This window comes from Watersipora subatra, chromosome 2 (genome assembly GCF_963576615.1).
Source record: "Watersipora subatra chromosome 2, tzWatSuba1.1, whole genome shotgun sequence".
Taxonomy (NCBI): domain Eukaryota; kingdom Metazoa; phylum Bryozoa; class Gymnolaemata; order Cheilostomatida; family Watersiporidae; genus Watersipora; species Watersipora subatra.
In genome coordinates this window covers 8,802,712-8,830,097 of record NC_088709.1, presented here as the reverse complement: position 1 = coordinate 8,830,097, position 27,386 = coordinate 8,802,712, and the positions used below count along the sequence as shown (strand labels likewise).

General features: G+C 34.5%; 1 protein-coding gene across 1 annotated transcript in view; it reads right to left on the bottom strand.

Annotated features, from left to right (window-relative positions):
• The window catches only part of LOC137386776 (zinc finger protein 26-like), a 105,977-nt gene extending 80,627 nt beyond the window's left edge, over nt 1-25,350 (bottom strand). The window contains exons 1-6 of the mRNA XM_068072919.1: nt 25,288-25,350; nt 9,490-9,588; nt 8,986-9,042; nt 8,778-8,837; nt 8,124-8,180; nt 1,310-1,815 (exon numbers count right to left, since the gene is read on the bottom strand). Of these exons, the coding sequence (XP_067929020.1) occupies nt 1,310-1,815; nt 8,124-8,180; nt 8,778-8,837; nt 8,986-9,042; nt 9,490-9,559 (750 nt within the window). The 5' untranslated portion in view covers nt 9,560-9,588; nt 25,288-25,350. The remainder of the gene's footprint in view (nt 1-1,309; nt 1,816-8,123; nt 8,181-8,777; nt 8,838-8,985; nt 9,043-9,489; nt 9,589-25,287) is intronic.
• Between the last annotated feature and the right edge of the window lie 2,036 nt (nt 25,351-27,386).

The window sequence follows — 27,386 nt, the reverse complement described above, 5'->3', positions numbered from 1 at the left end:
TACGCGTCTGTTTTATCGTCATCGTAATGCTGTCACTTTTAGCAGTGATATCCTATAACTTACCGTAAAAATTTGTTTAATTTTTTAGCCTTAGCTTGAAGGAGTACATATCATTGTCTGATAATCATGACGAGCCTGTTGGTCACTTGTGATAATCAAAAAGTGCTGTAGAAATTATTTGCAAAGTATTGGGTCACTTGATCAGATTACGACTTGCCCATTAGACCAAACCGAAACAAAACTGTAAAGTAGTGAGCATCTATATTTGATACGGGGTCTTTGGTAAAACCCGAAGTGTTTGTCATAAACTAGTGCTACGATAAGTTTTATATTGAGCTTTTTATTGGCCTTTCAATTCACGTGAGAGCATCACGTGACAAGACAATAACCAAATTTCACGGCTACGCCATCGAAATAAAGAGATTCCAATCTATGGCGGCTTTTCGTTTTTGAGCTTTTAAGAGCTTGTAATCACATTTCCACATATTTGGCACCTACAACACAAGAGAGTAAGACATGGTGAATCTTTTGATACCAAATAACTGTAATGTGAATTTTATTGCAAGTCAACCTTTAAATACTGCATCTTATGAAGTGAGCTGTTAATTAAAAATAACTACTCTCAGAAAGCGTTTAGAACCTATCAACATATGCTCTGATGTATGCTATGCTTTCATAAACAAGAATTATGAGCCGACATCATTTAGATAATGTAGTTAAAACAACAAACAATTTGACTATGATTAAAAAATAGTGTAGTTGTTTTCAGTCAATATTGTAATGGAAATCGTAATATAGTGCACTTAGCTGTTGTGTGAAGTCTAACATTGTGTCAAACAGAATTCATGCACTGTAATGAGACTAATGATTAAAGATATGCTAAAATATTTGACTACATAAATAACTGATCCAACGTTTCCAGGGTGAAAAGGTTTTTTGGAGAGAATCAGCCCAAGTTAAATACCAATGACTAGTCATCAATCCTGTTCAATTTGGTTCAACCAGACGAAACAAAAGCTTGTCATTTATTGCACAACTTATTCTTATCAAGCATAATACTTTATTTTATACAAATAGGTAATTTAATTATCGTTCAATATGCAGCAAATGCAATCACACAACAAAAAAACCATTCATCATATAACTTTTATAAAGCAAAATCAGAGTAAAAGTGTATATTCAAATACATACCAACATGTACGGTCACAAATTTTACAATGAAATGGAGTCTCTAAGATATGAACAGATGAGCAAAGCTACTACAGCAAATCTTACATTGATATGACTCTTATTCAGTGTGAGTCCTCATGTGTTTAGTTAAATTACTGCGTTGAGTGAAGCTCCTACTGCATATTTGGCATTGAAATGGCTTCTCTCCAGTATGAATCTTCATGTGACTTGTTAGAGTGCCGCTGTGATTAAAGCTACTGCTGCATATCTCACATTGAAATGGTTTCTCTCCAGTATGAGTCCTCATGTGAATCGTTAAATTACTGCGCCGGTTGAAGCTCTTGCTGCATGTCGTACATTGAAAAGGCTTTTCTCCAGTATGAGTCCTCATGTGAATTGTTAAAGTACCACTCTGAGTAAAGCTAGTGTTGCATATCATACATTGAAATGGCTTCTCTCCAGTGTGAGTCCTCATGTGTCTTGTTAGATGGCTGCGATGAGTAAACCCACTACTGCACATCTTACATTGAAATAATGTCTTTGCAGTGGGATCTTTTCTCTTCGTCTTCACAGGGCTCATTAATAATGAGCTTATCGGTAGAATATATTGGTCTATCTGAAAGGATTTCGGCTCACAGTATTCACCTATAATGCAAAAAAATGCTTACACATCAAAGTCTAAAAACCTTTGAGAAAACTACATGTACAATACGACTGTTTCCTAACTTGAAACAGCAGTTTTCATAAAGATGGCATGCTTTCTTTCACACTTGAGGCCAAAAAACTAAAATATGGATGCTGCACAACATTCTAACCGCTCTGTGGCCCACAGGCACTGTAGTACCACACACACACTCAAGTATTGTCATGTTACAAGTCTCATTTAAACCTTCGAGTAAGCAGAGGACTGCTTGGAGCGCTCATCTCATATGTTTAGTTTGGGGAACATTTCAAATATATGGTGCATGTTCAGCAAACAATATCGAAACATACTTATATTGTCAAGACCAACCATCAGATGTAAAACATGGAAGGAATACTTTGGATGGCTAAATTTATATATGTTAGTATTTCTGTACACATCTTACCTCATTGTACAACAGCAACAGTCTGAATACAGTCAAGTAATACTAGCAATCTCTACATATATTTTTGCGTAAAAAATATTTTTGTGTGGTGCTCAAGCTTACCTATTCTTATTGAATAAATTGATAAAGGCAGCACTGTTCTGTCATGGGTGTACTCGCAAACAGCTAGTACAAATTATTAGCAAAGTAAATCTAGACGGTTAGAGCTATGGTCCCAGGAAACTCTAATATAAAAACTAGAAAAATGCTAACAACAGGCTACAAATGAACTTCAAGTGTTTAAACAAAACTTAATTTGCATACAGTCCAAAGATGACCAACGTGAACCAGAACAGCAAGATTCTTCAAGTAAAAAAACTGATACAGATGCAATTTTATTGTCTTAAGGAAATAGTTAACTTTGTTATATTTGCTATAGATGCTGCCTGAGCTGTGAAAGTTACCACTTGGCTAGAAATTGCTGGCAAGGCATCGAGACACTCAAAAGTGACAATTTCAAGCTGTTTTTCTGTGTGGAGGCACTCACTATCAAAGGTATGTCGGAAGAATGATCGAGGAAAAGCGGCTTCAGGGAGAGTAAATGTGTCGACTTATAAGACATAACCAAGTTTTTGTGACGAACAGGGAGAAAACTTTTCTGGAAAGATGTTGTTTGAGGTGGGATGGAGTGTGCAGATAGGAATGTATGTTTTAGAGTAGATACTTGTGCAGATGTGTTGATGTTGGCTGAGAAGATTAGCTGCAAGAAGACTAGCTGTGATTGTTAGAACTTCAAAGATTATTATTGGGGCAGATAGACAGAGATTGGATGTGATGAAAAAGACAAAAGTACCTCGGCTTTTGAGAAAGGAGCCTCAATTGAAACTGTGCTTAATGTCCTTAAAGTGAGTTGGAATTTGTTAGGTAAACAGGAAGTGCTGTGTTGAGGTATAGTAAAAACTGTGGGACTAGTGACTGATAAGGTGTGAGATAAGCATCATATCAGTTATCTGGAAAACTTGGTGTACTCTTGGATGCGTTTAAAAAATTTGAAAGAAGGGGCTGTTCTCAATGTTTGAATGTGCCCAGGGCTTTGAGATGCTAAAGGCATGAATTAGAAAACATGAAAAGTTTAGGATATGTAAGGAAGATAGAAATGCTCGCAGTTTGGTGCTAAAGAATGGTGGTAGCCCCTAAATCTAACAGCGGAGAGAGATTGAGCATAGATCTGATTCGATTTATTGAAAGTGTCATTAGATAGTATTTTCCTTTACTTCGTTTGGAGGACAAGCTTGCGATGGGTGAGAGCTGAACAGTTCTTTAGCAGGATGGAGGCCAATTTAAGGTTTTGTCAGACGAAGATGATTAAGGAATAGAAGGAATTATACAGCCAATGCTTTTATCATGCCATTTGACAGGTACCAGTAGTAAGCAATGCTATTTGGAATTTTGATTGCCCCAGAGGTTTTCTTAACCCTTTGAGCCTTGATGGCCGGTTTGCTGGCATTGCGTATGGTGTGTCAGAATCTCTAACAGCTGGAATTCTGGCATTTACATGGCTTTGTTTACAAAAGCTGTTTCCAAATAACAGCGTAAACCAATCAAATTAACTCTTGCACAGCATGTAAGACCAAAAATTGCACTTTCGTTTGTAACAGTTTTCAAATATCACCATCTACTTCCTTCATTATAATAACATATTTTATTAGAACGATATCGAAAAAAGTTGATATAACTCGTTTGTTGGTAGCTCATAAATAATTGTGATGCAAATAACAAATTTTATGATACCAACTATAATTTTCCAGTAGATTTTATGTCATGAAATGATGATGAACATGCGCTCAATGAATATGACGATACTGTAAGTGTTCTAATAAGTTTTTAAAATTGTGCCGACTTTTATAGTTTTAGCCCGACTAATGGTGAAGTACTGTTTTTTCTGCTTGATGACTTTTGCTATGCGTTGCCCGACTTTTTTACAAGTGCTTCACCACATACTATTATATTATGAGCACATTTACAAATATTTATTAAAAGTTTAAAAACTCTGGATCGGTGGACAAATTGCAGAGGGTTACTGACACACATTGACAAGAATGACCAGGGTTCAAAGGGTTAAAGGCAGATGACAAAGGCTCGACAAAGATGTTGGGCAATGAGAGCGGTGCTATTTGTATGATGGATGCTGTCCTGGTTGTGAAGCATAACAAGGATGAGCATGAGTGACCTTGGTGTTGTAGTAAATGACTGGTGCAAGTATGAAATTCAATAAAGACAAGTACTGTATAAGTTGAAAAAAAGGTGTTAAGTTTCTTGAGCAGGTCTTGAGTAGGGAAGGTATTAGGTAGAACAGAAAGAAAGAGTGAACGATAAATGAGTTGCTTGCACCCAACAAAATAAAGAGCTTGAAAAAGTTTTTGGTGATAATCAATTACTTGAGCAGATATAAAACCTCAAGTTATTATAAACTTCAGGTTTTTTTTAGGGAATTGGACAAAAAAAATTGGTGTTTTACAGAAGCAGCAGAAGTTTTGAAGCTGCAAAGTCATTACGTCTTCATAAGTACACTGTTTTGGCGGTGTTATTTGGAAGGAGCATTGCAGCGGAAGCCTCCATCCGGCTCATGGCAGCCAGTAACTTACGCCCAAAGAAAGTTAATTAAAATATGAATAGATAAAAAATAAGTTTTGACTTTAAAACGGGCCTGTGATTTCTACCTGGTGATGAGGTTTTTGAAAATAAAACAGATCATGAGATGTTGGTACCATTTGTCTGACCTGCCATTACATGTTAAATGCTTGAAAATGTGGAAAAGGAGAAACGACTATAAAATTTTCACACTCCAGATCCGAAAATGTTTATAGAAGATTTCTTGTCAAGACCCCCTTTCGAAAACGAAGAGGTGCTACTCACTAAAGTTTATTGTCATGCTTTCAGATAAGGGCATTAAAGAACCAGTCTCTGGAGAGAGCAAAAGAATTTGCTAAACAGGATAATGAGAATTAGCTGATTCTAGAAGTTATACATGGCACCAAGCCAGCTATCCGAAAGGAGGTAAAGAAGAGTTAAGGCAATGAGTGATAGCTTGTGCAAAGTGGAAGAACTGACAGTGATAATTTCAAGAATTTATCTATCTAGAGTGATGTTTCAGGATATTTTAGACCATTGCATGAAGGGTATCACGATAGGCCTATTATTAAGACTACCAGTTGGACAAGAGATATGGCGTGGTGACCAAGTATTAATTAGAGATCTAGTACAAAATAGTGATACATGTATATGATACCAGAGAATGAGCTATGTACCATTGCTAAAATAGCAAGTTTCCAAAAAGATTATGGGAAGTGCTAGGCACTGACTTGTTTGAGTTTGAAACAATGTGGTACACATTATTTCTCGATTACCTTTTCGAGAGGAATAAAGGTCATCCAGACGGACGGCTCATCAAACAGGGTCTTCATTAGTGAATAAATGTAGTCCTATATTAGCATGATATGGTTCCCTGCTTTTGATCAAATAATGGCCCTTGTTTCGTGTCAAAGGAGTGAAAAAAGCTAATGGGAGAGTGTAAGATCAAGCAAGTGACTACTAGTCCCAATACCCACCAGAGTAACGTGATGGTGGGGAAGCAATGAAGACTGAAATATATGTGAAGGAACAGAATAAACGAAAAGATTTTTTTGTCATATAAGACAACCTTACCAGGGTGTTCATACAGGCCTGACAAACTGATGTTTGTGCAAAAGTTGAAGTGTCGTTTGGTGTGTTTAGAAATGAGTGCTAGGAGCTAAAGTTGTAATGTACTGAAAGGTAATTGAAGTTGAAACAAAAGGATTTCGTCAGAAGCCACGGGCCTGGGGGTCCTCTACCTAACCAAAAAATGAGATTTAGGTCAAGTTAACCCACAACAACATGAAAAAGAAGGAACAGGGAAAAAAGAGGATTGTCAAGTATGAGGATAGAGCACCACGTAGAAGTTTATTAGTGGATTGTTGAGGAGGTCGAGAGATCATTTGAGGAAGAGAGTCAGTTATGGTTGGAATAATGGTGAAATCATGATTATCAAGGCTGATAATAATATACCAGCCATGTGGAAAGTACTAATGTGAATAAATGTAGTAAGCGAGATAGAGAAAGCAAACCACGGGCTAGCCGGGTCACGCGCTCAAGGATTTTCGCCACGCACATACAAAACAAAAACAACAGGGTAGACACACTTTTCACAATCTTCCGCACGAATATTCAAAAATACTAACAGATGTCAATTCTATCGGCCAAACGCAACCTACTAATGGATGAGCAACCTATTAATGTATCCGAATACCTCATATAAAATAAGCCAACCATGTTAAATAATAGTTAATACCCACTTTTTCTCTGGAAATATGCCTGCCCGCGGTTTTTGGCCAAGAATAACCAGGGTTCATTATACACCAAAATGTCTCTCATGGGTTCCGGAGGTAGCCCGTTATCGGCATTATCGGGTGGGTCCATTGCTCCCGTACCGAAACATAAACTATTTTTAAGCCAATCATATTCAACTGCGGTCAAAACATTAGTTTGCGGTAAATTCAAGCAGACGAGCATCTGGGTATTGTATGGTTGTTGAACTGTGTTGTGATTGGCTTATATTGTAGCCTCCATTTGGGGCCGGGTCTTTATATGGACACCCGAACTTAATTTACAATACGGGCTACCTCCGGAACCCGTGAGAGACATTTTGGTGTATAATGAACCCTGGTTATTCTTGGCCAAAAACCGCGGGCAGGCATATTTCCAGAGAAAAAGTGGGTATTAACTATTATTTAACATGGTAGGCTTATTTTATATGAAGTATTCGGATACATTAATAAGTTGCTCATCCATTAGTAGGCTGTGTTTGGCCGATAGAATTGACATTTGTTAGTATTTTTGAATATTCATGCGGAAGACTGCGAAAAGTGTGTCTACCCTGTTGTTTTTGTTTTGTATGTGCGTGGCGAAAATCCTTGAGTGCGTGACCCGGCTAGCCCGTGAAGCAAACTGTCTGACAGTAACAATCATTGCTATTAATTTGGCGTTTTTATGTGATGGCAGTTGGGAGGTGATAACAAAATGTATTGATAGTAGACAGAGAGATAGGTATGGTTGAATAGATAGGAGAGGGATTATATTGATCGGTGCCAGATTAAATGAATGATGGCTATGAAGAGTCAGATAACTCTAATTGGAAATAATATTCTTGGGTACCTGAAGATAGAGCGCATTAGAGTTGTTTGCCTGAGAGGGGCTACGCTGAAAAGTATGGTGAGATCGACTGCAGGTTTGAAGTTGGTGGTCAGCAGAATCCCAGATCTTTATGATCATGGTTTTCACCTGATGGCAGGCCCCATCATCTCCTCACATGTGAATATCTTGATGAGGCTAGCTCAATCCAGTAAGAGATGATCAGTGACAGAATATATTGGGTATTTATAGGTGAACATGTCAACTGAATGCAGAGAAAGAGGAGAAAACTCTACTATTATTTGGAAAGGTAATTGTAACAGTCTATAACGGGAGGCCATTCTTCAACTTTGGGAGACTGCAAGCCTACATTAGATCACAGTTATAAAGTGAGATGTCAAATATTTTGTCATATTTTCTTTGTGAGAGACAGAGGGCACATCAAACTAGCGTGTGAATGATAGTTGAGGATCAGAGAGGTGCACAGAGTGGTAGTAGAAATTACTTGGGAGAAGATGTAGACGCTGAGTAAGGGAGATTAGCTGCAAAGGAAAGCACATGTTCGAGGGATGGAAGTGGTGAGCTTGGTTACAACTTTCAAGTTTACGTAGTGGAGGATGACATTAGGATCTTAAATACCTATTATTGCATCCAGTATTATACTACTGCCATATTTACCTTCATCACTGTGTATGCTGACTGAACCACTCTCTGGTTCTTGATTAGGTTTACTATCTACAATATAAACAGCTTATATACACAAAGATACATTGATAAATCTTATGTATAGAAATTATCCTAAACAAATTTACAATAGAAATTACATGTGGCTAAAAATTTAGCGCGCTTTTTGCAGTCAAAAGCAATAACCTTTCAACAGGTGACTCACACTTTCTCAGCTCTCATGAACCTGTTTTCAACCTATGAAATATTCAAATTTCAAATGTTTTCATTGTGCTTATGCTTAACCTTGTAGCTGAATACAGTCGACACCCACATCTTCAGACTTCACTTCCCAAAATTTTCAGCTGACCAGACATTTATAATTATCATATATCATTCTCATTGAACTGGGAGGAACCTGACATCAGAGTTAATAAACAACAGTTATCACTATTATTTGATACATCTTCAACTAACTAGTTGGGTAGAGATTATCTAATTACATTAATTAATCTACTTACAGTCAACCCTCACTTCCTTGAACTTCACTTTCCTAGACTTTTCAGGAACAGTAACAGTAATTAATAATATTAATTTAACCGGGAGGAACCTGACATCAGAGTCTATCAGGATCAGTTATTACTATTATCTGATAAATCCGAAACTAACCAGCTGAGTAGAGATTATCACCACCTTCAGATCCTGGCTCTGTTTTCACTTCTGCAACTCCTACAATAACGATGAGAGTCTATCTATGGAAAATAGTGATTACAGGATTTTGTGAAAATGTAATAAGCTGTAAAATGTATAAAGTTGTACAAATGTAAAACCGATATAATACCTTATAATACCGATATAATACTTCCAATATAATTACCTTGATCACTGTCCGTGTTGACTGATGAATCACCAGGTTCTAGTTTAACCTCAATATCTACAATATAATGTAATGATAATTTATTACCTACAAACAGAATTATAATTAAACTATGTATGAGAATAAGCCTAAAGAGAAACGCTTGCTCTAAACTTGCTGGTTAAACCATCATAATAGAACATTATGCAGTCATAATACACTATGAGCATAATAGACACAGTTATACCAGACATGGGATATAATGCATGCTTATATGAAACATAGCTGTAGCAAACATGGCTACAAAATGTCAAGAATGTAACAATAGTGGGTACATTTGGAGAATATGGCTAAAGAAGAATTGAAAAAGAGAAAATGTCAAAAACAAGCATAATAGCTACATAGAAGATTGATAAATGGGAAATGGATGCAGATAACATGAAATGCAGAGAAAACGTAATGCAAAAATCCTTAAAGGGCAATGCTCTTCAACATATACATGGTTTGGTAATACTCTCTACTTACCAGTTGGATAGAGACTGTTACTTGGACTATTATACGTGTCTGGGTCCGTTTTTACTAGCAAAGCTTCCATGACTGACGTTAAATAAAGGATCAGGTTACCTAAATAAAAATAACGTCTAACTAGATCAGGTTAAAATCTATGTTCATATAACACAGTGATTGTGGAGAAGTAGTTATTATTAATGAAAATCATATGTAAATGAAGATATAAATGTAAACATATTAACTTGTATTCGGCCAGATGATAGTAACCATTAATGTAAAAATATATTATTACAGAAGAGTCGTGATAATTATATTGAGTTGGTGAACATTTGGTGACCAACCAATGATGGCTGGTCAGACTTGAAGTGATGTAATATAAAATTGTCGTGTTTTCAATATCTTGGGAGCCTCCATGTTTTGTACCCGTGTTATTATTATAGTTACCAGGCTTTCTAGTAAGCTATACATACACAAGCAAAAAATCACAATCTGACTTTCCCTACAATGGCAAGCTGATTTGTAGCACTAACGGGTAGAATTAAAACCATCTCAGACTTTAGCAAATAGAAAACAAACATGACCAAAGCAGAACAATTGACTTGTCGAGAGATCAGTGTGGACCAAAATGTAAAATCTCAGTAAAATTGTGGCGCATTTGCTAAACCCTGTACATAGAAGTATAATAAAGTGAGGATCCGGAATAACCATGATCTCCTTCCCTTCCTACTGTGCAGTAATCTACATAACCTGTTTTCCATGTGTGTCATATGTATCTATGTATCTATGTGGATGCAGTGTTGTTAGTAATCGAAAATTGATTAATTAAAAATAAATAAATGGCTGTAAAGATTTTCAAAAAATTGTAAAATTAAAATTTCATAACTTGAAAGAAGTGTTTCGTTGAAATAAATTAGAAGGAAAAAAATGTTAAGGTGTTTAAATGTAAATGTGAACCCATTAGAGATTAAGGACTAAACATAATTTACTTGGTTACGAATACTATCAAAAATTATTTAGTATACCACTATACGATTTTAGTTCGTTTCAGTGTTGGCATGTGAAAATTTTCATGCAAAAATATCGTAGGCTATAGACATACATAGAGTGTTATAGTACTCATAGTCATTATCTAATGCAATTACCTCCTGGTAAAAATCGTCATCATTACAAGTAGTACCAAAATACTATGTTAACCTTGGTAACTATAGGTACTGACAATGACTTTAGTGCATTTTGTGGTTATGGTCTGCAAGATATAACATTGCAATGTACTATGTGGAGAGTTCTTACCTTCGAGACAGAAGTGCAACCTAAACGCTGAACTAACTTAAATGAATTTTGTTTACTAAAAACATATTTGAAGGAAGTTTTAGGATGTATTCTAGTAAAGTTCCAACTTTCAACTGAATTTTTATCATTTACATTAGCGAATCGTGTTTATTATAACAAACACCGAACATAACAGATACAGATAACTCACGATGGCGAATTCAGTGACGTGTATCTTTCAACTCATTAGCACCCAGGCGCGAGTTAACTCGCGTATTTATAACGTTTCTAGGCACCCAACGCTAGTTAACCCGCGTCTGAAATTTACCAGCTCCTTGCATCGTTATTTTCCAATTATAAAAGAATATTTTTGATTAGTTAGAAAGAAAAAATTCTGGCCAGTCAGACAAACTTTAAAAATATACCTCTATGACGTCTCTGGCAAAAGTTATAACCAAATTAGTACACCCATCTCAATATCTACCAAAACCGGAAATCATCATGCCGACTTGAAATTTTATCTAAATTTTTGTGATAAATTCTTTTCAACTCCAAAGTAAATATGCAGATTCAAAAGTGGTGAGACATTGAAAGATTGCATAAATCAAATTAAAACATTGTTTTTAATGTTTTAAAGTTTTTATTAACTTTTAATTTTGCCAATTTGAATCGGTAATCTCAAATAAAATGCACTCTTCAGGCTGGCAGCTGTAGTCAGACTAACATTATAGGCATAGACAGCTATAAGAATCATATTGATTCTTATAGCTGTCTATGAAGTCTGAAAAGTCAAGAACAGAGTTATTGAACATATTTTTATTATTTGAAACATTTTAGTGACGTTTTATTTGAGATATATTGGCATATAGATTTGCTATGCTTTTGTTTGAAGGATGATACTCATTAGGAAAAGTTTGAAGTTAGAGTTTCATGATTTTCATGTTCATGCTTTTGACAAAGTTCTACATCTACTGCCCCTTGAAAAACTACAAAGCATACCAGGGATAAACACACAACTCATTAACTGGATCCACGACTTCCTATCTGACAGGCAACAATCTGTAGTACTCAAAGGAAAGAGTTCTCAAAAATGTGCTGTAGCATCTGGAGTCCCATGGGGCTCGGTACTGAGACCTACTCTTTTCCTATGCTACATTAACGATCTAGCCGAGAGTTTATTCTGCAATGTTAACCTTTACGCTGATGACACACTAATTTATCGAGTAGTTAATAGTTCAAAAGATGCCAAAATATTCTAAAATAACATTAACGAAGTGTACAACTGGTCAAAAAAATGGAAAATGCCATTCAATGAGAAGAAGTGCCAAGCAATATGCTTTGGTACAATGAGCCAGCAGTTCACGTGTAATCTAGGAAACTCGCCTTTTGTCTGGACAGCGGACACAAAATATCTAGGTGTGATCATCCAGTTGGATCTGAAATTCGATCAACTCATAAAGAGCAAAGGTAGTAAATCAAGGAAGACACTGGGGGCATTAAACATCTGATGTATAATGCCCCAAAGGAGGCTAAACTGCTCGCATACACAAGTCTATGTAGACCAATTATAGAATATGAAGATGCAGTCTGGGACCCAACCAATAAAAACATAATCCAATGCATAGAACTAGTGCAAAATGATGTTATACAGTTCATAAGTAACATGAGAGGGCGTGGGGAAAGTGTTTCGAAAGCAAGAAACCAGCTAGGTATAAAATCACTGGAAGACAGGCAAAAAAGCCACCGACTCTGTCTGCTCATTAGAATTCTTTACCTTGAGAAAAACACCATTCCCTCTCTGTAGCATATGATGAAATCAACCAAGGCAGAGAAAATATGGCAATAACAACAAGAAGAGCCTCCAGGGAAAAACTTAACTCTGTAACAACAAACAAAAATATATACCACAATAGATTTTGCCTCGAACAATTCGAGACATCAGAGGGCACACGACCAAAACTCAATAATCCTAAGCAGCAGTGTGCTACTCTCCAAATTATACCCTGACTCAAAACAAACCCAATAAATAGAGGCTTCCCTTTAGATTTAAATTAAATCGCTAGGAAGTTCTACTTCGTCTGAGGTAAGAGTCTGAGCTAACTAACTGCATATGTATAAATAATATTCATAACTATGTATTGTATGTAATAAATAAGTAATTTCAGTCAAACTTTGTTTAGTTTGCAATCTTTATGGTGCAAATTTAACTTTGTTTTAGCAGAAAACAATTGATTCAAATTTGGAAATTTGTTGAAACTACCTTCTTTGATGCACAGATCTACATAAAAGGGATATGAGTTGACTATATGAATGCAATATAATTTGGAAGAGGAGACGGCTTGTTTTTGTGAAATTCGAATGAGTAAATTATCTCAAGTCTGTCTCCTGTAGTGGTAACTTGAATTACGACAACCTTCGGAAAATTAGCGGTATTTGGGGGTAATCGCCTAGAAATTGGTCGGGTGCAAATGAGTTAATAACTCATATAATCAGTACCCTGATCGCCAAATTTCAAGTTCGAGATAAATTATTGTTGATTCGGTAGGCCGAACAAATATGCCCTGAAGAAAAATATATGGAGCAGCATCATGTCGCATATACTCAGGTTCCAAAATATTTCAATATAATCACCCGTGTGAGGAAAATGGGCCTTGATCCCAGATATAGTACTTAAACCTGAGGAAAAAGAATTTTTAACAGAGGCATCGTAACGGGTGGCCGCATCAGTAAAATAATCAGTGTGGGCTATAGCTATGGCCGGAATGACAAACAGATCCACATACTTTGAAAAATACATGTATATATATAGATGGAGAAGTAGTTTCAGATCTATACAAACATGTTTAATTAAATTTAATTTGGCGAGCGCATGTCTAGGGCATTAGGACCTACTCTTCAACACTAATCATAAATCAGTGCCGTCAACAAACACTCTTGTGCTGAAAAGAAACTTTTCAGCACAAAGAAATTTTTGCTGGTGCAATGTGAGAGTTTTGTATGATGAAGTTAATAGAGTTACACATCAAAAGGAAGTTAAAACAAAACTGTATTTTTAAACGGTCTTAATACAAATAAAAACATATTCTAAATTTCCAAAGAAAGATTGGCTCAGAAGTAAAAACTGTAATAGTCCTAAAAACCCGATAAAACTAAATTGATGTCCTGAAAATAAACCATATTACCAAGAATAACCATCATCTGAAAAAAGAAAAAGGTTTGAAACTAAGTAAAACTTCGGATAAAAAGCATAAATTAGCTATTGGGATAATTGCTACCATATAGTCAGTCAGCTATTAATACAGACATGATGTGCTACCATATAGTCAGCTATCAATATAGACACAATGTTCTAACATATAGCCAGGTATCAGTATAGACATGATGTTCTATAATATAGTCAGTTATCAATATAGACATGATGTTCTATCATATAGTCAGGTATCAATATAGACATGATGTTCTATCATACAGTCAGCTATCAATATAGACAAGGTGTTCTACCATACAGTCATTTATCAATATAGATATGGCGTTCAATCATATAGTCAGCTATTAATATAGACATAATGTTCTATCATAAAGTCAGTTATCAACATAGACACGATGTTCGATCATACAGTAATTTATCAAAATAAACATGGTGTTCTACCATACAGTCAGTTATCAATATATACATGTTGTTCAATCATACAGTCAGTTACCAATATAGAAATAATGTTCTACCATACAGTCAATTATCATTATAGAAATGATGTTCTATCATACAGTCAGTTATCATTATAGACAGAATTTTCTACCATATAGTGAGCTATCAATATAGACATGGTGTTCTATCATACAGTCGACTATCAATATAGACATGACATTCCATTATATAGCCAGTTATCAATATAAGCATGTTGTGCTATCATATAATTGAATTTCAATATATGCATGATGTTCTATAATACAGTCAGCTATCAATAAGAACAAGGTGTTTTATCATACAGTCAGCTTGTAAATATAGAGACATAATGTTCTATCATACATTCAATGATCAATGTCGATATGGCAATCTATCATATAGACCGCTATTAATTATAGATACATGGGGTTTTATAGTACACTTAGTGATCAATATAGATATGGTGCTCTATTATATAGCCAGCTATCAATGCAGACATGATGTTCTAACATACAGCCATCTATCAATGTAAACATGATGTTCTATCATATAGTCAGCTATCAATATAAACATGATGTTCTATCATATAATCAGTTATCAATAGAGACATGGTGTTCCATAGTACACTCAGTAATCAATATAAATATGGTGTAGTATCATATAATCAGCTATCAATATAGACATGGTGTTCTATCATACAGTCAGATATCAATATAGACATGATGTTTTATCATACAGTCAGTTAACGATATAAACATGATGCGCTATTATACAGTCAACTATCAATATAGACATGATGTTCAATCATACAGTCAGTTATCAATATACACATGATGCTCTATCATACAATCAATTATCAATATAAACATGATGTGCTATCATAGAGTCAGCCATCAATATAGACATGATGTTCTATCATACAGTCAGTTATCAATATAGACATGATGTTCTATCATACAGATCGCTATTAATATAGACATGGTGTTCTGCTATATAGTCAGCTATCAATACATAGCTGACGTTCTATCGTATTGTCAGCTATCAATATAGATATGGCGTTCTACCATACAGTCAGTTATCAATACAGACATGACGTTCTATCATATAGTCAGCTATCAATATAGACATGGTGTTCTACCATACAGTCGACTATCAATATAGACATGTTTTATCATACAGTCAGTTATCAATATAGACATGATGTTCTATCATACAGTCAGCTATGAATATAGACATGACATTCTATTATATAGCTAGTTATCAGAATAAGCATGTTGTGCTATCATATAATTGAATTTCAATATATGCATGATGTTCTATAATACAGTCAGCTATCAATAAGAACAAGGTGTTTTATCATACAGTCAGCTTGTAAATATAGAGACATAATGTTTTATCATACATTCAATGATCAATGTAGATATGGCATTCTATCATATAAACCGCTATTAATTATAGATACATGGGGTTTTATAGTACACTTAGTGATCAATATAGATATGGTGCTCTATTATATAGCCAGCTATCAATGCAGACATGGTGTTCTAACATACAGTCAGTTATCAATATAGACATGGTGTTCTATCATATAGTCAGCTATCAATATAAACATGGTGTTCTATCATATAGTCAGTTATCAATAGAGACATGGTGTTCTACCATATAGTCAGCTTTCAATATAAAGATGATGTTTTACCATATAGTCAGCTATCAATATAGACATGGTGTTCGATCATATAGTCAGCTATCAATATAAATTTGATGTTCTATCATATAGTCAGCTATCAATATAGACATGGTGTTCTATCATACAGTAAGCTATCAATATAAACAAGGCATTCTATCACTCAGTCAGTTATCAATGTAGACATGGTGTTCTATCATATAGTCAGCTATCAATATAAACATGATATTCCATCATAAAGTCAGCTATCAAGATAAACAAGGTGTTTAATCATGCAGTCAGTTAATAAAATAGACATGATTCATACAGTCATTTATTAACATAGACATGATGCTCTGTCATATAGTCAGCTATCAATATAAACATGATGTTCGGTCATAGAGTCAGCTATCAATATAAACATGATGTTCAATCATGCAGTCAGCTATCAATATAGACAAGGTGTTCTACCATACAGTCATTTATCAATATAGATATGGCGTTTAATCATATAGTCAGTTATTAATATAGACATAATGTTCTATCCTAAAGTCAGTTATAAACATAGACACGATGTTCGATCTTATAGTCATTTATCAAAATAAACATGGTGTTCTACCATACAGTCAGTTATCAATATATACATGATGTTCAATCATACAGTCAGTTACCAATATAGAAATGATGTTCTATCATACAGTCATTTATCATTATAGAAATGTTGTTCTATCATACAGACAGCTATCAAAATAGACCTACATTCTATTATATAGTCAGCTATCAATATAAACATAGTGTTCGCTCATATATTCAGCCATCAATATAGACATGATATTCTATCATATAGTCAGTTATCAATATAATAGACATTATGTTCTATCATATAGTCAGTTATCCACATAATAGACATGATGTTCTATCATATAGCCAGTTATCAAAATAGACATGACGTTCTATCATACAGTCAGTTATCACTGAAGATGTGATGTTTTATCATACAGAAAGTTAATAATATAGACATGGTCTTCTATCATATAGTCAGCTATCAATATCGACACGGTGTTCTATCATACAGTCAGCTATCAATATAGAGACTACGTTCTATTATATAGTTATCTATCAATATAAACATGGTGTTCGCTCAAATATTCATCTATTAATATAGATATGATATTCTATCATATAGTCAGTTATCAATATAATAGACATTATGTTCTATCATATTTTCAGTTATCAATATAAGAGACATGATGTTCTATCATATAGCCGGCTATCAATATAGACATGATGTTTTATCATACAGTCAGCGATCAATATAGACACAATGTTCTACCATATAGTCAGCTATCAATATCGGCCCAATGTTCTATTATATAGCCAGTTATCAATATAAACATGATGTTCTATCATATAGTCAGTTAACAATATAGATACGGTGCTCTATTATATAGCCAGCTATGAATGCAGACATGATGTACTATCATACAGCCAGATATCAATATATACATGACATTCTATTATATAGTCAGTTATCAGTATAGACATGATGTTCTATCATATAGTTGAATTTCAATTTATGCATGATGTTCTATAATACTGTCAACTATCAATAAGAACAAGGCGTTGGCTCATACAGTCAGCTTGTAAATATAAAGACGTGGTGTTCTATCACACACTCAGTGATCAATGTAGATATGGTGTTTTATCATATAAACAGCTATTAATTATAGATACATGGGGTTCTATAGTACACTCAGTGATCAATAGAGATATGGTGTTCTATCATACAGTCAACTATCAATATAGACAAGATGTTCTACCATAGAGTCAGCTATCAATATAGAAATGATGTTCTACCAAATAGTCAGCTATCAATATAGACATGATGTTCTATCATACAGTCAGTTATCATTATAGACATAATGTTCTACCAAATAGTCAGTTATCAATATAGACATGATGTTTTATCATACAATCAGCGATCAATATAAACATGGTGTTCAATCATATAATCAGCTATCAATATACGCATGATGTTCTATCATACAGTCAGCTATCAATATAAACATGATGTTCTATCATATAATCAGATATCAAAATAGACATGATGTTCTATCATATAGCTATCAATATAAACATTATGTTTTATTATACAGTCATCGATCAATATAGACACAATGTTCTACCATATAGTCAGCTATCATTATAGGCACAATGTTCTATCCAGGCTTGGGGCCACTAGTGAGTATTGAGCGCACTGCACTATTTGCTGGCTAGACGACAGTAAGGTGCACTAGGCACTGCACTAGCACTAGTGCATGGCATAGTAATAATATAAATTGTACTAGGCACTGCACTAGCAGAAATTTTTGTGCTCTAGGCACTGCACTAGCACTAGTGCATCGAAAAGTGAAGTCAAAAATGCACTAGACACTGCAATAGCAAAAATTCTTGTGCATTAGACATTGCACCAGCACTAGTGCAGTGTAAAATCATAAATGCACTAGGCACTTCCCTATTAAACTTCACTAGGCACTAGACCAATGAGCTTTTTTGCTATAGCAGCTGCAAGAATTGCTTGCTAATCAACAGATATCTACTGCTATCCACTGCAATAGTACAATTATAGCCGTGCAAAGGATGTCAGTCATGTATTTGTCAAATAAACTAGCCTCACCTAAAATTTCAAACAAACCATAGACCTACAATAATGCTCAATATTAAATAGTGCAGATGACAACAGATATCAAATAGTGCAATGTATTACAATTACAATAACTAAATATACTAAGCAAGCGTAGAATGGAAGAATTCACTTCTTATTACATAAATGTACTATGTACAACAAGAAAATCTACCCTTGGATAAACCAGTATCATGTAAACAGTAAGTCATATTGATGGCAAAATTGATAAGCAATATTGTTCAGAGAAGATGTTTATTAAACCGAAGGAACATTAGCCTTTCAAAGTTGGCGTCAGTCAGTTTAAATCTAGTTTAGACTAGTGCATACTATGTCGCACTAGGCACTGCACTTGCACTAGTGCATTTATGAAAAAGTTTCCAATCCGCACTAGGCATTGCACTAGAGCATTTTACGTTGCACTGTGCACTGCACTTGCACTAGTGCGTTTATGGAAATTTTCTAATCCGCACTAGGCACTGCACTAGCACATACCATGTCACACTAAGCACTGCACTTGCACTAGTGCACTCAGGGACTCATCTCAAATTTGCACTAGCATTGCACTAGACATTTCTATTTTTAAATTGCAGTGCACTATGCACTGCGCTAGTGCAGTGCACTAGTGCAGTGCACACTGCACTGCTAGTGGCCGCAAGCCTGGTTCTATCATATAGCCAGTTATCAATCTAGACATAATGTTCTATCATACAGTCAGTTATCAATATAGACATGAAATTCTATCATATAGTAAGCTATTAATATAGACATGATGTTCTACCATATAGTTAGTTATAAATATGGACATGTTTTATCATACAGCCAGTTATCAATACAGACATGACGTTCTATCATATAGTCAGCTATCAATTAAGATATGGCGTTCTACCATACAGTCAGTTATCAATATAGACATGATGTTTTATCATACAATCAGCGATCAATATAAACATGGTGTTCAATCATATAATCAGCTATCAATATACGCATGATGTTCTATCATACAGTCAGTTATCAATATAAACGTGGGTTCGATCATATAGTCAGTTATCAATATAAAAATGATGCTCTATTGTACAGTCAGTTATCAATATAGACATGATGTTCTATCATACAGTCAGCTATCAATATAAAAGTGATGCTCTATTATACAGTCAGTTATCAATATAGACATGATGTTCTATCATACAGTCAGCTATCAATATAGACATGATGTTCAATCATAGTCAGTTGTCAATATACACATGATGTTCTATAATACGGTCAATTATCATTATAGAAACGATGTTCTGTCATATAGTCAGCTATCAATATAGACATGGTGTTCTATTATACAGTCAATTTTCAATTTACATGGTGTTCTATCATATGACTAGCTATTAATATACATATATACATGATCTTCTATCATACAGTCAGTTATCAATATAGACATGGTGTTCTATCATATAGTCAGTTATCAATATAAAAATGATGCTCTATTGTACAGTCAGTTATCAATATAGACATGATGTTCTATCATACAGTCAGCTATCAATATAAAAGTGATGCTCTATTATACAGTCAGTTATCAATATAGACATGATGTTCTATCATACAGTCAGCTATCAATATAGACATGATGTTCAATCATACAGTCAGTTGTCAATATACACATGATGTTCTATCATACGGTCAATTATCCTTATAGAAACGATGTTCTGTCATATAGTCAGCTATCAATATAGACATGGTGTTCTATTATACAGTCAATTTTCAATTTACATGGTGTTCTATCATATGACTAGCTATTAATATACATATATACATGATCTTCTATCATACAGTCAGTTATCAATATAAACATGGTGTTCTATCATATAGTCAGCTATCAATATAGACATGATCTTCTATCATACAGTCAGTTATCAATATAAACATGATGTTCTATCATATAGTCAGTTATCAATATATACATGGTGTTCAATCATATAGTCAGCTATCAATATAAACATGATGTTCTATCATGTAGTCAGATATCAATATAGACATGGTGTTCTATTATACAGTCAATTTTCAATTTACACAGTGTTCTATCATATGACTAGCTATTAATATACATATATACATGATCTTCTATCATACAGTCAGTTATCAATATAAACATGGTGTTCTATCATATAGTCAGCTATCAATATAGACATGATCTTCTATCATACAGTCAGTTATCAATATAGACATGATGTTCTATCATATAGTCAGTTATCAATATATACATGGTGTTCTATCATATAGTCAGATATCAATATAGACATGTTTTATCATACAGCCAGTCATCAATATAGACATGATGTTCTATCATATAGTCAGCTATCAATATAGACACGGTGTTCTATCATATAGTCAGTTATCTATATAGACATGGTGTTCTATCATACAGTCAGCTATCAATATAAACATGATGTTCTATCATGTAGTCAGCTATCAATATAGACACGGTGTTCTATCATATAGTCAGTTATCTCTATAGACATGGTGTTCTATCATACAGTCAGCTATCAATATAAACATGGTGTTCTATCATATAGTCAGCTATCAATATAGACATGATCTTCTATCATACAGTCAGTCATCAATATAGACATGATGTTCTATCATATAGTCAGCTATCAATATAGACACGGTGTTCTATCATATAGTCAGTTATCTATATAGACAATGGTGTTCTATCATACAGTCAGCTATCAATATAAACATGATGTTCTATTATACAGTCAGTTATCAATATAGACATGGTGTTCTATCATATAGTCAGCTATCAATATAATCATCGTGTTCAATCATAAAGTCAGTTATCAATAGAAACATAATGTTCTACCATATAGTCAGCCATCAATATAGACATGGTGTTCTATCATATGGTCAGTTGCCAATATATGCATGATGTTTTATCATAAATTCAGCTATCATTATAAAAATGATGTTCTACCAAATAGTCAGCTATCAATATAGACATGGCGTTCTACCATACAGTCAGTTATCAATATAGACATGATGTTTTATCATACAATCAGCTATCAATATAAACATGGTGTTCAATCATATAGTCAGCTATCAATATAGACATCATGTTCTATCATATAGTCAGATTTCAATATATGCATGATGTGCTATCATACAGCCAGATACCAATATATACATGACAATCTATTATATAGCCAGTTCTCAGTATAGGCATGATGTGCTATCATATAATTGAATTTCAGTATATGCATGATGTTCTATAATACAGTCAGCTATCAATAAGAACTAGGTGTTTTATCATACAGTCGGCCTGTAAATATAGAGACATGGTGTTCTAATATACATTCAGTGATCAATGTATATATGGCGTTCCAGCATATAGACCGCTATTAATTATAGATACATGGGGTTTTATAGTACACTTAGTGATCAATATAGATATGGTGCTTTATTATATAGTCAGCTATCAATTCAGACATGATGTTCTAGCGTACAGTCAGTTATCAATATAAACATGATGTTCTATCATATAGTCAGCTATCATCATAGAAATGATGTTCTACCATATAGTCAGCTATCAATATAGACATGATGTTTTATCATACAGTCAGTTATCAATATAGCCATGATGCTCTATCATATAATCAGCTCTCACTATAGACATGGTATTCTATCATATGGTCAGTTAGAAATATAGATATGGAGTGCTATAGTCTGCCATCTCGATAGACATTTTTTTACAAAATAGTCTGCTATTAATATACCCATGATGTTCTACCAAACTGTCTGCTATCAAGATAGACAAGGCTTTACATATCGCATTACTCAGCTCGAGGAAAAGTTTACCGGCATATCAAAGAGAATAGCTTACAATTTTAGATCTAATGATGAACTTAAATCTGAATTTAGCTTAATCAAGGAGTCTTTGCCTGCTATCAAAAATAAAGTAGAAGAACAAGATCTTGTTCTTTTAAATAAGTCTGTAGACATTCAAAGTATACCACATCACACTAACAAATCTCTCAACGGCATGGTGATAAAAATGCCGGAGTTGATAAACATTACAATTACTCCAAACATCATCAACATAGCATAAGAAATAAATCTAAAAAGTCTGTAGTAGTGTGCTTTCCTCAAACTCATATGCGAAATAGCTTTGTACATGATTGTACATGTAGAAACTCTAGCTCTCCACTCATGACCCCAAAAGATATTGGGTTCACTAGAACTAATAGTAGTTTTAAAGCAGTACTTGCTAGACTCTCTGGGATAGATTTGCTCCGATTTCTATTGCTTAGACAACCATGTTTTTTTCATTGACAATCAATATCATCTGCTAACTCAGGCTCTGCGCCTCGAACAGCCATACTATCGCGCATATGCGCCACATTGCACCTAACTTTTCTGTAATCTTATTATGTCATGATTCAATGTAAAATAAAACAAACGTATCGCTAAAGACTTAGCAGAACATGAGCAGCAGCCTATTATGATAAACTTTATAGCAGCAGTTGAAAAACTAAACAAGCCTACCTAATAATGGTTTTTTTTAAATGAAAAATATTTGTAAAAAAATGCAAAACACTTTAAAAAGCAAAGGAGTACATTTTAGCTGAAAATCAATATAACCTAGCCAACATTTACAGAATTTTGTTGCATATGCTGATATCACGAGTACATTCGCAACTCAAGGAGTAGGTATTAGGCTACTGACTAATATGTGGGCCTAATGTATGCAACAGCTACTACTGTTGTGTGGTTAGTTCAAAGAGTTCCCTGACACGATGGCTCTTGCACAGGACAAATAATTAATTATTTGTGCACCCCTCGACTGCTTTATGACTGTGGAACTACATAATTTATCTCTGTTGTGTATAATCCCACTCAGATGGTTAATTATTGATAGTTAAGGCTGTAAGGTTCAGTGTAGATGTCAATGTCAATGCAACCCTCGCAATGGCAATGTCGAGTTAGTGTTCGGTATTAAAGACGTATTCTGGTTTCAAATATATATTATATATATTTATTTATAAGGTGTAAAGTACATACCCTTAACCTACATGATAGCAGCTACTATCCTTTTGAAGATGTGATCACACCACTGAGGTCATTCAAATAAAATTGAGGCTAATATAAGGCTAAACATGAGCTACAATTGGATGTCATTTTTGTCTTTGTAGACAAGTCTTGTTCAGAGATGTAAGTGTTTAAACGAGATCATTTTTGAAACGCTCAAATTCAAATGGGTGCTTTATTCGTGAGGTGCATATTGAACGTATATGAAAGATTCTGTGAGCGATAAATCTACTTTTTTCTTTAGCCACTCATCAGCACACAATTTTTGTATGGGTCATAATAAGTGCTATCGCTTGTAAAACGTATTGTCCGTGATATTGAAGATTATCGTTGTAGGAGATTTACTTAATTACTAGGTAGAACATGCTGCAGAAAGCTACAGCTTTCAAACCATAAGCCATGATCACAAAACCAGGATAGATTTAAATTACTTTGTGCCATAAACCAATACAAACTCAATTGTAATCCGCTAAATTCATTTCATAGTTTTTGCGCTCCTTTAAGTACTCCTCTGCAATATTTTAAAACAAAACTCAAACTACACTGACTATCCTTTGACGACTAATACCATTCACCATCTAGCCGCACTTGTTGTATTATGGGATTTGTTAGGCTCAGGCTATATTGGTGTCTGAGCTCAAGGCAGTACAGGTGGCCTTGGTAATTACGGTGAGTGCATAAAGCTGAATAAAGCTAGTGGGTAAATAGTAGTAGATTAGCTAGTAGATTAGCTAGTGTAAGGCAGTATGGGGGAGGATATAAGGAAGTGTAACGAAAGACAGAGGTTCTTCTTCATCTTCACATCAGTACTTGTGAGTACATTGATTTATACAACAGCACCTGCTTTAACATGTTTGTATTATAAGTTGTTTTCATAACTAGAAATTAGTTGTCATAGATATGCATAGCTACTTTTGCAAAGCTTTTATTTGTCTACTTTTCGTTTAAACAATTCTCATATCAATCTTCAATCTTGCTTTTCCATATTTTATGCTTTCAGTTCCTACACTATTATATTAGCTACACCACTTAGTAGTTTTTTGCTTTTTTACACTGCTATTTAGTTAGTTTATTTGCTGTGGTACCTTGTGGAAAACGTATGGTAAGATATAACTATTCATCACCAAAATAAAGATTGCTGAATAACAATAATATAACTTCGTAATGCCATTTAAGAAGCATTTGCAATGCCTAATATCATGTTCATCTCATTTTTAGATGCATACGAATGAACTTACCAAAAGGAAACGTGAAACTCGTTGCATTTTTGGTCATTGTTTTTGTGTTATATAAAAAGGGAGATCAATGACAAGAAGTTTCAAAAAGGGGTAGAACGAAATGCAAAAGTAATTCAATGTCCCCCACGCTAATAAAATGATATGTGGGTTTTCGAATATTGTTAAAAAAATAAATTTTAATTTTGTTTTCCAACTTGTCGAGCATTAGTTTCCCTACCTTTTCTTACTGAAAAACAATTGCTAAAAATTGTTCGGCCTTTGGAGAACCTTTTACAACAAAATAACATACGCAAATGTTTGGCTCGTTAGGACGTCAGAGTGAACGCCTGATGTAGACAATGCCCTTTGTAGGAAAGTCGCGCAAGCCAAACCGGAGCAGGCACGCTAGTTTCCAAATAAACAGGCTGCGCCCAATAATTTATTTAATGTCTAATAAAACGACTACAAAATTAACGAACAAAAGTTGTTGTTGTTGTTGTTGTTGTGAATATTATTTATTGAGGTTTTCATGAAAAAATAGTGTTCTGTTGACCTCATAATTAAAAATTAAAGCTAATATAATGTGGTATAATATGATAATTGAGAATAAAATTGATAGTGGCTACTATCAATAATACTGGATAATATGATTTCAATAAGAGGATAATAAGGTTGTTGATTGAGCTGAGTATATATATACATACATATATATATACACACACACATACATACATACATACACATACATACACATACATACTGTGTTGGATCCTGCGACCAACACGTAGAGGCGACTAGGTCGGCTTATTCTACCGGTCTGCATTCACCCTTCACAGGGGCTGTGTGCGGGTTGCCCGTGACCAACACGCGGAGGCGACTAGGTCGACTTACACCACCGGTCAACATCAACCACCTTGCACAATGGATAGCTCCCAGAGTGGGTTTTGTACCAGGTCGACAAGGTCGACCGGAGGTCGACGGGGTCGACGATGCTTCTATGAATTTATCACCACAGCACAGTCCATAGACTAGGTCTTTGGAGTTAGCTATATGCTTAGTGTGGTTCTGCTATCGCTCAAGGTAACAGAAGAAGTATGGTTCCAAATGCAATGCATATATTTGAACAACATAAAAGAGCCGAGGCTCTGCCTTAAATACATTCAATTATGCAAATAAGGTAGCAAAGGCCAGCCTCCTTTAGGGGCGTGGTTACACAAATGAAAAAGGGAGCACAACTCCAAATGATATAAAGAAAAAGGGGATGGCAACATAACGTTTCCATCACAATACACATATACATACATACATACACACACACATATATATACATACATATATACATACATATATATAGTCATTTTTAAAAAAATTTTAACGCGGGTGACACAATACTCTACTATTCTTATGTCAGCTATGGTTGTAAAGTGACAACCGATGGTTTTTAATAATTTTAATTCAATGTTGTTAGTATATCAGTGTTAGTAAATAAAATATAGAATGGTCAGTAGTCACAGTACAGCCAGTTAATCAATATCAAATGACAGCTCATTCACAGGATCTAATACCTCTTCTTTCATAATCTTGATAGCGTTATATTTAAAAAATTGTCTGCCATAGTTCTTATTAATAGATGGTGTTATTAATGAGCATTGCGATCTTAGGCTGTCTAAGATTTGGTGTCTCTCACTATCCTGTTGAATATATTTGTATAGAGCACTGGCCACTGTAGCTACCTCCACTTTGCCTATCAACTGCCTGTAAAAGAAAGAACGCCGACTGGCGAGAGTATGTAGGCCTAATAATCGACGACCATCAGTTACTGAGAAGGATTTAGGCGCTTTGCATATTATTCGCACCGCTTTATTTTGGCAAGCCTCAATTTGGTCTGAATGACATTTACCAAGAAACATAAACAAAGTAGCACAATATTCAAGACGACTTCGGACTATTGAAGTATATATTTATTTAGCATCTTCAACAGACAAAAGATGTCAATCTTACGAAGAGCATATAAACATTGTTTTGCTTTGGTCACTGTTAATTTTATATGCGTATTGAAACCAAAATTTGCATCAATTGTGACCCCAAATAATTTTATATTGTGTTCAATTTGGATTTCAGTGTTGCATAGCTTCAAAGTTCTATTATAATCAACTGCTCGATTCGAGAAAATAATAAATCGTGTTTTTTCAACACATAGAGATAACCCATTAGATAGGTGCCAGTTTTGCATTCTATTAAATTGTTCTATTGATAGCATCTGAGAATCTATCTGAGTACTTGCTGAAGAAATAATTACTGTATCATCTGCATAGGAGTAAGCGTTTGGATTTTTAT